General features: G+C 37.5%; 1 protein-coding gene across 3 annotated transcripts in view; it reads right to left on the bottom strand.

Annotated features, from left to right (window-relative positions):
* Positions 1-13,644, bottom strand: part of P3H2 (prolyl 3-hydroxylase 2) — a 166,078-nt gene that overhangs the window by 32,977 nt on the left and 119,457 nt on the right. For all 3 annotated transcript variants that reach the window (XM_006765870.1, XM_015565386.1, XM_015565384.1), the window contains exons 2-3: positions 5,979-6,131; positions 2,414-2,603 (exon numbers count right to left, since the gene is read on the bottom strand). In XM_006765870.1, the coding sequence (XP_006765933.1) occupies positions 2,414-2,603; positions 5,979-6,086 (298 nt within the window). In that variant the 5' untranslated portion in view covers positions 6,087-6,131. The remainder of the gene's footprint in view (positions 1-2,413; positions 2,604-5,978; positions 6,132-13,644) is intronic.

A 13,644-nucleotide genomic window follows, 5' to 3' on the forward strand; every position in this document is an offset into this window, starting at 1 on the left:
AATGCCGCGACCCTTTAATACAGTTCCTCATGTTGTGGTGACCCCCAACCATGAAATTATTTTCGTTGCTACTTCGTAACTGTAATTTTGCTACTGTTATGAATCGTAATGTAAATATCTGATATGCAGGATGTATTGAAAGGGGTCGCGACCCACAGGTTGAGAACCACTGGGCCCTACAGAGTAAAACCTGAAGAGGACGTAAGGACCAGCAAGGAGGCTATCACAGTGGCTTAGTGAAAATAGACTGTTGATTTGAAGCAGGGTGGTAGTGAAAGAGGTGAAGAGAACCAGGGAATCTTAAGTACTATTAGAAGGGGACATCTATCAAAGTTCGGTAACAAATTAGAGGGGTATAGGAATTGAGGGAAATTTTGGATTGAAAGATAACTTCTTGAGGTTTGGTTTAAGCTACTACTAGGTGAGTGGCACTTTCTATGGAGAGAGAAAACACTGGAAGTTGGGGAGAGCATGCTGACTTCATGAATTTATATTTCTATGAGTATATGTGAAATTGAACGCTATTTTTCATCTATAATAATAAAAGCATAATATGCAAATCGACCAAACGACTGAACAACAGAACTACCATCCAGACGACCTTCTAGACGACCACACTATGACACGCACTGGCATGGGGCAGCCAAGGAAGGTGCGATGTGATTGATCGGAGGGCCCTAATATCACTCCACAATCGCCCCAAGAGGGAGGCTCACGCCAAGAGGCTGGCTGCGCTACGGAATGTGGGCGGGGACTCCCTCTGCAGAGCCATTGATCTGGGGGTCCCACGATTGATTGCCCCGCAGAGGGAGGCCCAGGCCAGCCAAGCAATCGCACCCCATGCCTGTGCCTGTGGCCTGCAGAGGGAGGCAATTGGTGGTGGGGGATGGGGGAGCTGCACTGCACAGATGGCAAGCAGTGGCAGCAGCAGGGGCGAGGTTAGCTGCTGGCAGTAAGGGAAAGGAAAGCCCCAATAGGCCCTGATCGCCGGCCAGGCCTAGGGACCCTACCGGAGGGATCCTGGATTGTGAGAGGGCACAGGCTGGGCTGAGGGACACTCCACTCCCCGTGCATGAATTTCGTGCACCAGGCCTCTACCATTGTTATAACTTGGGACATACTACATACTCAACAATTATTTGTAAAACATTTGTTATTGAATAAATCACCCTTTGCTCATTTTTCAATTGTGTAAACTTTTAAAACATTGGGCCCCAGAGTGAGAAATGTCTAGTCTGGATTCCAAGTTTCACTTTAATCACATTACTTAGTCTTTCAGAGGTACAAATTCCTCATTTTTAAAAAAAGAAGAGAGTGAATAACAATAGTATCTACACAAGAAGTTGTTTAGAGAATTAAAAGAGAGATAAAGAAGTGCTTTGTATATTGTAACTGCAAAGTAAGTATTTGTTATTATTATTACTACTAGTAAATAACATATAAATTACCACTCATAATAATTTACATGCTCCATTTAAATATTAAGGATACTAACACTTTGCCTGTAATTTTTTTTTTTCAGTTTTTCCCACTTGTCCTTTGTAAATCAGCTTGACTTACTGTATCTTCTGTGTTTGTCTTACTAAGGTCTACCTTTTTCTTCATATTTCTTGTTTTTGCCATGCAAAGAAGAGCTTTTCCTTCCTACTATTACACAAATGTTCTTCTGCATTTTCTTCTAACAGTTTTATTTTTACACCTAAATTATTAATATAAATAGAATGCATTTTTGTGTATATTTTTATATACACTAGAAAACTCACTTCCCACCATAAATGGTTAACTAGTTAATCTCCTCAATTAATGTAGAATGTATATTACCTACTATTTTACTACTTTGTAACACATTAAATTCTCACACATAATACCCTTTTAAATAACTAAAGAATACTATATAAAATTATTCACTACTACATTGTTTATAGAAATAATAAATTGCAACTTCCTTAATATTCATCAGTAAAAAACTGATCGAATAAATTGTGCTGTCACCATCTGATGGAACATTGTGCAACCATTAAATACAATAAGGTAGATCTCCATGTACTTACACGAGAAGAAGTCCACAGTACATTGTCAAGCATAAAATAAAACAAAAAATATGCTGGTAATTAGTATTTGTAGTATTGTCCTATTTTTATATAAAAAAATAGAATTATCTTACATAAATATTTAGATATGCATCTGAAAATATTTGGGAGCACAGTCACCAAAATTTGAACTACATAAATGTATCTATAGCAGATAGGAGTGTTTAGATATATGAGAATCTTTCACTTCTTAATATATATATACACTTCTATGTTGTTGAAATATTTTTAGAGATTGCATGTAGTATTTCTATAATAAAATAAATTTAAAAATTTATAAATTTATGAATTTAAAATCATAAAAGAAAATAAGTAAGTTTTACCTGCAATAGCTTCATAGAGACCAGCTTTATACCTTAAATAATCATACTCTTCAAATCTCTGAGGCCCCTCACACAGGGCTCGACACTCTGTATCTTCATTGAAATATTCTCTCAAAGCTTGTTCAAAGTACTTGATAGCTTGTTCAAAGTCATCAGCCTCGTAATGTTTAACTCCTGCACTGTAACTCTCCTGCAAAGAAACAGAAAAACTTTTTTTTTTCAAATAGCACCCACCCACAGGGCACTTGGATAGCAGGGTTCATGCAGACTCGGGACCACTCAGGTAGGTGGGATATTGGACTCCTGCGCTGTAACAGGGTGAAAAAGGATGGCACCGAGGTAAAGTATAACTTCCCCAGTTTCAACTAATTGTAGATAAGAAAGGACTTAACTGGGCAACTAGTGTGGTGTCGGTCAATTTCATTTTCTTCCTGAGCACACTCAAGACTATACTGTCTGCACCTGAAACCTCTATAATTCTTACAAGGAGAAGCCAACAGTAGGATCGGCAGGAGAAGCACCACGAGAGGCAAAAGAGCAGTTAAATAGGTATAGGTGCTTGGTATCTATGATCTAGCCCTACCGGGGGAATTAAACATACATGTAACCCAGGAGAGGATGTCATGGGGGTCTCTGGCAGCCACAGGGGAGACTCCAAATCCCCAAAGGGTTTTGGTCCCAGGTATGGAAAGGGGCTGAAAATAGGACCTTGTTGGGGAGCGGAGAATGACCTGCTGTTGCCCGCACCCCGGGTTAATACCCTAGAGCTAGTGTATTAACCTGGCCATGGGAAACTCAAACAAGTACCTGCTGGTGCGCTCCCCTAGCCCCATGGGGGGAGGAGGGTCTTGCCCCGGGCTTGCTTTTATAACCTACCATAATTGATAAGTGGCCAACTACTATTCCATCTGGAACAGGGGTCCTCAAACTACGGCCTGTGGGCCACATGCGGCCCGCTGAAAACATTTATCCGGCCCTCCAGGTATTTTTGTCACCGCTGCCTGTCCTGCTTAGCAGCCAACTCACCCCGGCCCGCAGTGCGCATGTGTGGAATGTCTGAGGGACAGTGAACTGGCCCCCTGTTTAAAAAGTTTGAGGACCTCTGATCTGGAAGATTTGTATTCCTCCTCTCACAACTAGTATTCTGCGCTGGAGGGGATGTCACTTGTCAAAAGGTATGGTATAGAAGACCAGAAAGACCACATGAACAAGCCACTATTTTTACACAGGAAAGAGCAATGGCCTGTATACTACCCACTAGTGCTCATTTGCCTCTGTTGGTACCTACTAAACATTTGTCTTATTCTCCTTAGTTCAATGCAGGCTCACAGCTCTTCAAGATGGGCTAATGAAGTGGCTCTCAGGTCCAATGTTTCAGACTGTTAGTTTTGTTAATAAAATGTCCCTCTCTGCTACTGCTGGGCTGCCTTGGAGAACAAATCCGGTCAACCTGACAGAATGGTCCAATCTTAACATAATTTAAAAATGTTCTTGGGACTGATAATCAACTTTATGTACTTTGATACTAGTATGTATAAATCTATTATATATCTTTATTATTCCTTTACTATATGCTATATGACTGCTGTAAAAAATCAAATGTAATGTCTCACCCATCCTCCTCCCTCTCCAGGATATATGTGGAAAATATATGGGCAGATTGTATGGGAGTGGAAAGGAAAGCATCCATGTTTGGGTGGAATGTGTGGTAAATGGGAACATGGGCCCCATCTCATGCTTCAACTCCCCCTGGAAAATATAGTGACAGCCTCTGTAGATGGACTGTTATACATTGGGATAGACAGGACTCCACCCTCCCCTCTCCTTCAGCAGTAATATGCTTTCCATAAGAAACTAATCTCATAGATATAAGACTTAAAAGTAATGTGGAATGACAGGGAAGGGGCACTAAATAGAAATAGAATCACAGTTGTTTGATAGCTACTCACTATAAAGAAGAGATTTCCTTGCAAATTCTGGGGAACTAAAGGACATGTTATATCAAGGAGAACAACTATAGCCGGTTTGCCCAGTGGATATCGGCCTGCGGACTGAAGGGTCCCAGGTTCGATTCCAGCCAAGGGCACATGCCCGGGTTGTGGGCTCAATCCCCAGTGCGGGGCATGCAGGAGGCAGCCGATCAATGATTCTCTCTCATCATTGATGTTTCCATCTCTCTCTCCCTCTCCCTTCCTCTCTGAAATCAATAAAGTAATATTAAAAAAAAGAAAAAAAAAAGGAAGGAGAACAGGCCCTGGAGATAAGGCACTTCAGAGCCGAGATCAAGGACAGAACCTATCTGAAGGGAGACAGCATTTGGGCTAATCTTTGAAGCACTTGTTGCTAATCTTTACAAATACAATGAAAGAGACACACCCTGGGAGCTCACTAACTTTAAATTTTTTCCCAACCACTAACCCTATATAAGAGCTTGTTTAAAATGAACTGTTTGAGCCATCTTTTCAGGGTGTTACACTTCTGCTCCTCCCTCAGATTGCTGGCTTTCTGATTAATAAACGCACCACAAAGATTCAACCTCGTCCCTACTTATTTGTAGGTAGCAGCAGACAGCTCAGACCCTTTCATGTCCTGTTTCATATTGACTGATGGAATTGTGACATACGGGGCTGAAAGATAGATAGATAACTGCACAATTATGAGAAAATTATGAGATCTTGAAGTTATTAGCTAGAGACCTTAGTATGCCAGGTCATATATTGGCAGAGAAGGTTACCAAGCTCCTTTAATTTTATATTATCACAAATGTGCTGTAGTTATAATGTGTATTAACATATTTCTCTTCATCTTACTTAAAGAGCAATGTCATTTTGTGCTGGCTACAGTACTAAATCCTGGGCTTTTTCTGGCTGCATGGGACCTAGTCCTTCCCTCACCCCCCAAAAAGACGATACTTTCTAATCCTTTTGAATGTAGGTAGGGCCATGCAACAAAAAGCAGGAAGAGTGATGACAACCATTTCCTGGCCTGGCCCAGTTGAAAAAATAAGGGGGGAGGGGAGGCTTCCATTTAAAATCTTCCTCTCTTATCATTTTATTTAATCACCTTGGAGTCCACATGTTAAGAATAGAAATGTCTCTAATTGTAAAAGAAGCCCTTTCAACATATTATCATCTTAAGTAAACAAATAATTATATAGCTTGAAACCAAAACTCCAGAATTTGAAAGTACAGACACAACGGAAAAACCACGGGGACTTGGAGCTAGGAAACTATCGTGTGACCTGAGCAGTTCACATTGGCTCAAGTCCCAGGTGGAAAATAATGCTGGCGGGGGAGCTGAAGCTCAGAAAGGGTTACAGATATTTATATTATATTCTACTTTTCACCGTGTCAAACAGATTTTCTAAAATAATTTTCATTGTCTCTCAATTTTTTAACCATGATAATTATAACATTTTATGTAATAACTCTAAAAGTATAAAAATGTCACTGTTTTTGAAATCAGGAACCATTTTGAGATATCCATTCACAGGAATCTGCTTTGAGGCAAATGAAACTTAGGAGCATTTAGCTCCACATGGTTGGCAGGGGTCCCCAGAGCTCACCAGGTGTGGTCTGGCTTCTCGATCTACCAATTGGGATTCTTCGACGCCGGCCATTGTTCTGTAGTTCTCAATGTTCTGCTGCATTTCCATGTGTTCAGGATTGGCCATGAAAAATGTATGCCCTGCTTCCACTGCTTTTTCCAACTGGTTAAGCTGTGGAGAAGAAGAAAAGAAAAAGGATCAAATAAAGGTAAATATTTCTAAACCAGGCTCAGTACTAGGCTTGAAAGTGACAGTTCACATTCACGATATTAAACTTCCATCCCAAGGGGCAGGAGGTTAATAAATAGTACTACTAAAATGACATGTGGATGATTTGGGTTTAGTGAGAATGGATACATGTACTTTGTTACAAGTTCATTCTCTTCCCCTCTTTTCTAAGTCATCTGTGCTTTTCTGGAAATTGAATCTTCAATTTGTTTTATAATTAATCAAAATAAAAAGCTGCCAGGGCTGTGCCACTTCTAATTCATATTTTCAACATCTTTGTCTTCTATTGTCTCTTCATTTCTTTTTGTCCCTTTTGCATTAGTCCTAACAATGGGAGTATAAACACACCTATGATTTTCCAAAGCATGGGATTGGGTATATCATCTACTACACCAACTGTGTTACCGGGCTCTAGAATATGAAGAATACAAAGTTGTGAGATTAAATTATTCTAATAAGAGATGTGAAATTCAGCACATACAATGTTCTACCACACTCCTTTTATTGAGGTATTTGATTTCAAATTTACAAGTTTGATTCTCATTAATTCAAAAGGAAGAACTTTTAATAACCACTATATAGACACTATAAATCTTCTCCTAATCCGCTTAATATACTGCTTTCCATGTAACATACAGTGATAAATTTTTAACAAAATGGAATTAAATTTACTCAATTTAAGACATGTTTCCTTATGCTTTAGTCATGAAGAATGTCTGTAAATAGATCTATTTGCCCCATATCAGAAAACTGAATATTAGTAGCCTTTTCCATGGTAAATCCAAATAATGTTTGATCTATTTTTAAAGTATAAAGACTTAAAAACTAATTTTTCCTGAACAAGTAAATGTAAAATCATGGAATAGCATAGAAGATTCAACTTAGTATGCTTTTAACAGTTTGGCCACTCAATTATGAGTAACATAAAGTCCCCAGTAATTGCATCTCATGATATATAAAGAATCTTAACATTTACCTCAGAAAAGATAAACTGGCTTATATCAAGACCTGACATCCTTAAAGTTGTCTAATGATAGTAAAATGTTCCCCATTCCCCTTTAATTTTCATATTACTACCTACCGGCATGCCTTCCATTAAATCTCATCTGAAATCAACTTTCCTTACCACTTTGATTTTTTTCTCAATTGTATGCTCCCAGAATTATTTTGACTGTCAAAATCACTAATTTTGTACCTCGTTTCTTTCTCAATATCTCACACGCTAACTCAATATCTCACACACTAAATTTCCTCAATATCTCACACACTAACACAAATAAATATGAATTTGTGGACATCTACATAGAAGCAAGTATACAGATATAGAGGAAAAAGAGTAGGTTGTAAATTGGGTGATGGTGTGAACCTGGAAAATGTCATCTAAGCATTTGTGCCTCAGTTCTCCTTTAAGAAAAATGCCCATAAAACACCCATACCACCATCTACTACATAGGATTTTGGAAGAAATTAATTGTGCAATATATATGAATATGCTTCAGAAATCATTAAAAATCAAATAAAATAAACAAAATAATACAACTTATACATGACTTATCAGTTGCAAGGATGTAAATATGCTCTCCTTAATGATGGATATCCTATATAATAAAGAGCTAATATGCTAATTAGATAAGATGGCAGAATGACCTTCCAGAATGACCTTCCAGGATTACCTTCTAGAACAACCAGTGGGTGGGAGGTGGGGCCACAAGGCAGCTGGCGCCGCTGGGAGGGCTGCATGGGGCCTCTAGTAGCATATAATGCTCATGGATACATAATTTGTAAGTATGGTTAAGGTTCTTGTGGTTGTGAAAACTGCCTCCAGTTAAGAGTCAAACTATAAGTCATGAACAAAACAGACTTGCACTGACGTACTCAGGTTCTATAGCACCATTATAAGTGATAGAACATAAATCAATATTTGTTTTACATTTTCCTACCTTCATGTTTTGCTCAGGTTGTTCCATTGACCTAGAGATCCTTTGTCCCTTGGTCTTTTCTGGTTGAAATCTAACATATCCTATGAAGCCTAACTTCAACTCTGCTTTCTCTAATAGATTCTTTCCCCACTCTGTAGCTGTAGCCAAGCATTGCAATGCGATACCTTTTCCTCTACTGTCACTTATATGCTGCCATACATTGTGTCTACCTGAGTATGTTTATTTCTCTGACTAGAGCTCTGAGGAAAGAGACCATATGACTTATTTATCTTTTTGTTTCCCACCTACTTCACATACAGATGTCTATGAAATGTCTACGAAAAGAGAAAAGAAACTTCTAGCAGGTAAATGTTTTACACACAAATCAAAAGGTATATTAGTATACTATATGGGAGTGTGCTTCATCAGCTACCATGTACTGAAACGATAGAAGTTTAATAACATCTCAGAAGTCATTATTCCCACTGAGAGCTCCCAATACTGTTGACCACTGATGACTGTGATCCAGTAGCTCCTGAAAACTGTCAGACAATGTTGATACACTGGTTCCTTTTCTTAAATTTGACCACATTGGTTTTTTGCTTATTTGGTGCTTTCCCCATTTATAACCCAGTATTGAACATAATACCATCATCCCTAAGTATAAAAAGATTCTATGACTTAAACCATAAAACTTACTCATGAACTAGCCAAGGCTTTTAAATCATTGTGAACCAGTTTAGGAAACTAGAATTAGCTGCCAGAGTATAAAACAGGCCATTATTTTAACTGGAAGCTTAATATTTTTGTACTTTATTTTAGAAATTAGATACACATATCTGAAATGATCCAGGTGAACCTTTCTAGGTTGTAAATTGGGTGTATACTCCATATAATGCCATATTATTGGCTGGGGATTATTACAATGCCTCGTAGGTACAAGGTTTCAGCTAAGGAAGGATCTACCCACTATTCTATTAAAACAAACAGAAAGCCAACTACATTAAAGGCTCCAAACTGGGTTTCTTTTAAGACTAAAATAAAACAAACCACAGGAGAGGATAGCTCTAATGTGAGGGTAACTCTATGCATCAGAAAAATAAATTGCAAATAAAGAACAACTAAGGAAAGGGAAATGATTTGACAGCGAGATGGTATCACTTTTAAGGAAGCCGACTGTTCCATTGAGATATGAGAGACGGGGGTCAGGCATGCCTTCAAGAAGCACTGGCTCATTTCCCCTAGGACTCTGAAGAACTAAGCAAAATTTTTTTCCTGCCAGCCGAGGAGCACACTGTACGTGGCTGTCATGCTGCGTGGAAAAGAAATGAACACTGATTAAGTCAGCACCCTGTTTGCATTCAGGAGTCCCCCTGTCCACTGCTGAGGGAATGAGGCTCTTCTGAGACACACCTGATTTTCCAGGGCTAATCATAAAGGAGCATTTCATACACATTGCCTACTTCAAAACCTTTAGCACCTATCCAATGACCACAAAGGGATTCCAGAAACTATGTGCCTTGACATTCAAGAACCCCCAGGATTTGGCCCTCACCCTATCTTTCTAGCATAACTTCTTCCTATCTGTCATTATGCAAACTTTCCCCAAAAATGTTCTAGAAGAACTTCTAGAAGTTTTCTAATTTACCACCCTCCTGTTCAAGAAAACACACACGGGCCCAATACTCCAGTCATACCAAAATTATTTATTTAATGCATTCACTTATTTAGCTAAAATTTATTTTGCACAGAGTCCGTGCTAGACATTGTGATTGTCAATGAGAATAGAATACCTACATGACCCAAGTGGATAAAGAACCTGCTCTTTCCAGGTGTTCACAGTCTCATCCAGGGAGACAAGTCTCAGGTAAACAAATCGTTAATGAAAATTATTTCAGTTTGTGCTAAGTGCCACAAAGAAACCAATGAACAAATAATACTGTAAGAGGCTGCTGGGGTTGAAATGAAAACAGGACTTATTTAGGTAAATTAGTCAAGGAAGGTCTCTCTGCAAAGGAATTTTGAGGTGAGACCTAAATTTTTGGGAAGTCAGTCATGATCAAAATGGGAGGAAGAGTGTTCCAGGCAAAAGAATGTCAAGTGAAATAAATGGACCTGAAGTGGAAAAGTCTGGACATTTTTAAAAAGCAGAGCAGAGACTAGGTTGAGAGATTTGAGGAGTTGGAGGACAGATCACTTGTAGGCTACAATAACGAGTTTGAATGTCATTCTAAGCGTAGGAGAAAACTATTAAAGAATTTGGAACATTATCCGACATGCATTTTAAAAGAATTCAATCTGCTATGTGGAGAGTAGGTCTTTGGTAGCAGGCAGAAGAAGACCAGTAATCCAGGTCAGAGATAATATGTTTACTTTGCAGAATAAGAACATCACAGGATAGCTCAGTCCCCATCCTTTTTTCCCTTCTAACTTCCATTCCTTTCTCTTTCTTTCCATGTTATCCATCCTTGCTATAGCAGTGTTTCTCGATTCAGAAGACAAACACATAGCACAAAAGAGAAGAATTCTAAAATTTCCAAGCATATTTTAGGGAAAACATACAAGTTCCCTCTTTCTGAATTAGAAGAAATATGAAGCTCACATATTTTGAATAGGAAATTTAAAACAGCTTGTAAGACACGCGCAAGGAAGGAAAAAGACATTCTGAAGCACATAAAAACATGTAAAGAACAGTGTGTACTTGTGAAATAGAATATTTAGGATCACTTTCTATCTCCTGGAGCCTTTTTTATACAATCAGAGTAAAAGGTCAAATGTGAGGTAATTTCCATTCTTCTACTCAAACATCAACATTTTCAGTAAAAAAAGGGAATTCTTTCTCTACTTGTACTTTCATCACCTTAACTTTTGGAATTCACCCAGCATCATGTATTACATTTTGATTAAAGTGCCATCATTTTGCCTTGGCTCTTTACTTAAATTTCACAATATAGCAATTTTAGAGAATTTTTAACCCTATCTGAGGTTTCTTACCAACTGACAAGACATTCTGTTTCTAAGTCACAGCAGAATCTTTAAGTTCTATTTAGCAGCGGAAACACACTGGCTGAAGAGAAGAAAGTCACAGATTACAGGATGTACATTATGCTAAACACTAAAAATTTATGGGCTAACAACTCTAGTCTTCCTTTTATGGATCAGTATGAATTTTTTCTTAGTAAGGATAACACCAGGCATTTTTGTAGATATTTTAACACATGCTAGTATCTCCAAATTTACTTTAAATTCTTGCCAGCCCAAAGTTAATTTCCTTCACAAAACCAAGTTAATTAATTAATTAAAATTAAATTAACATATCAAAAGAATACTCTAACAATGAAGACCCAGCAAATTTTGAAACAAAAATTTGAAGTAATTTGAACTGCTAGATTAAACTAAGTTCTATAAGTCAGAGTGTTTCAAATGTAAACTTTGGGGCTGGTTAATCATATTGAATGACACCTATAATTGAAAAAGAAAAAATTAGCCTTATGGAAAACAACGTTGCATTCTTATTTCACAATTTCTAGTGATGGTACTATTCTTTGTGCTGTTAATGTAACTTGCAAAAACACCTATGTATTGGATTATTTTTAATAATTCAGTTATGCAAAATAACTGTTTCTTTTGACAATTTGTAAAATAACATTGAGGACTGCATAATATGTTGTGTTGTCCTTTTTGCCTTGACCACTAGAAAGCTCAGAACTCGGCTGTATTTTTTTGAAGCTCATATATTTCCCCTTTTTAAATTTGTTGTTGTTTTTGTTTCCATTTCAAAAATCTAATTATACAGATACTTGTTTTAGAAGGGTAACTCAAAGTCCTTTGGGACACAGAAAAGATACAACTTATTCAAAAAATAAACCCCTATAGTAAGGGACACTTCTAGTAATTAAATTCTTTCTATATTTTAACGTTGAAAACTTAGAAATTTCTAGCTCTAAAGATTACATGTTAATTACATGTGATCTTTAAGTTTTCATGCTAAATGCAGAAAGTAAACTTATCTTTGCATTTATTGAATGTTAGTCTGAAATGTAGTCATGGTTATAAGTAAATATTTACAGTTTTCAAAGTATTATTTGGTAAGAATTAGATGGGAAGTGACATTTCTAAAGAGTAACATTTTCTCTGTGGAATAAGTTGGAAAGGAAGAATGTCTTTTAAAAGACACTTTCTTTTGCCAAACTGCTCATAGTCCTTCCTTCAATTCCTTATAGTCCTAAGCCTGATTAATATCTTCCTGCTCTTTCTAAATACTCTAGTGAAGCTTTAATCTGATGTTTACAACTTAATGTTAAACACTGATGGTGAATAACCACTGTCAAATGAGGTTACTCTTATAAGCACAGTGGAACAACAGGTTTTATCAGCTATGTTAGAAGGTTTCTTATCAATGAAAACCATCTTCCAGGGTAAGGAAAAACTAAAGTGAAGAGGCAGAACTTTTAGTCATTAAAGTCTAATTTGTCATTAATATGTGATCTCAGGTTAGAGACTATTTAAAACAAAAAGTCCCTGAAATTATTTAAAGAAAAAAATACCCTCAATGTATCTGCCAAAAAATAACTGCATGCTTAATTGGACAAAATCCCTCAAGCCATCTGTGTATTGTCTAATTTCCTAACAAGAGAATAGCCAAGACTTGAATGCCTGCTGGATAAGGAGGAGAGAATACTATCTTTGGGATGGAATGTGGGCAAGTCATATCTGCCAGGGAGCAAATTAAATTAGTGTGTATGTTCTGTTGATATATTTCTATTGCTTTTGGTTCTAAACATTGGGACAGAGTAATATGGAAGAACTGGGCTGGCACCCTCACCTCTGTGGTGTTGTCCAGAAGTCTCCCTTGAGGTGTCGGAGGATGACTAATGGTTACTGAAAAGTAGGTTTGCGCCAAGACCTGTCTGACATTTGATTCCTGCTACTGTTTTTGGAAACACAGCTTTAATCCTCTTTAAAATTTCTTTGGAAGGTAGATGCCACTCAATTCATACTCTAGTTTTGCCAACGTCCCATGACTACTGCAGTAGTCATCACTTTAACGTGTAAAAAATCTTATTCGTGTCTGAGTTTAGTAAATAAATAAATAGAATTCCAGTGCCCCTCTTTGTGAGCTCAAAACTGTAGTCCTCTCCTTTGGGACCCTCATATTGGTGACAATGATCCCATATATGAGGTTAATAAGAACTTACCCTTGTATGTTGTTGTATAGTTTTCAAAGAACTTTACAATACTGATGACAAAAAAAATTCTCATTTATTGTCTACTCAACTCTATTGTAAAATTTTTCAAAAAGCTGAAAAATGAACTTCTACATCACATTGGGCCCAGGTGATCATTATGTACAAGGGCATATGATGATACAAACAATAAGCAATAGCACCATGTAGAAGCTAGTGTTGGGACAGACTGAGCTGCCCCTAATGAACTCCATAGTTCAAAACCAATTTTGTTGTTCTAACCATTCACTCATGCTTTGTTGCTTCCGCCTGGTTTTCATTATGATAAATGGAGATGAATGTTGTCTTTCC

The sequence above is a fragment of the Myotis davidii genome, unplaced genomic scaffold (assembly GCF_000327345.1).
Source record: "Myotis davidii unplaced genomic scaffold, ASM32734v1 scaffold41, whole genome shotgun sequence".
NCBI lineage: Eukaryota > Metazoa > Chordata > Mammalia > Chiroptera > Vespertilionidae > Myotis > Myotis davidii.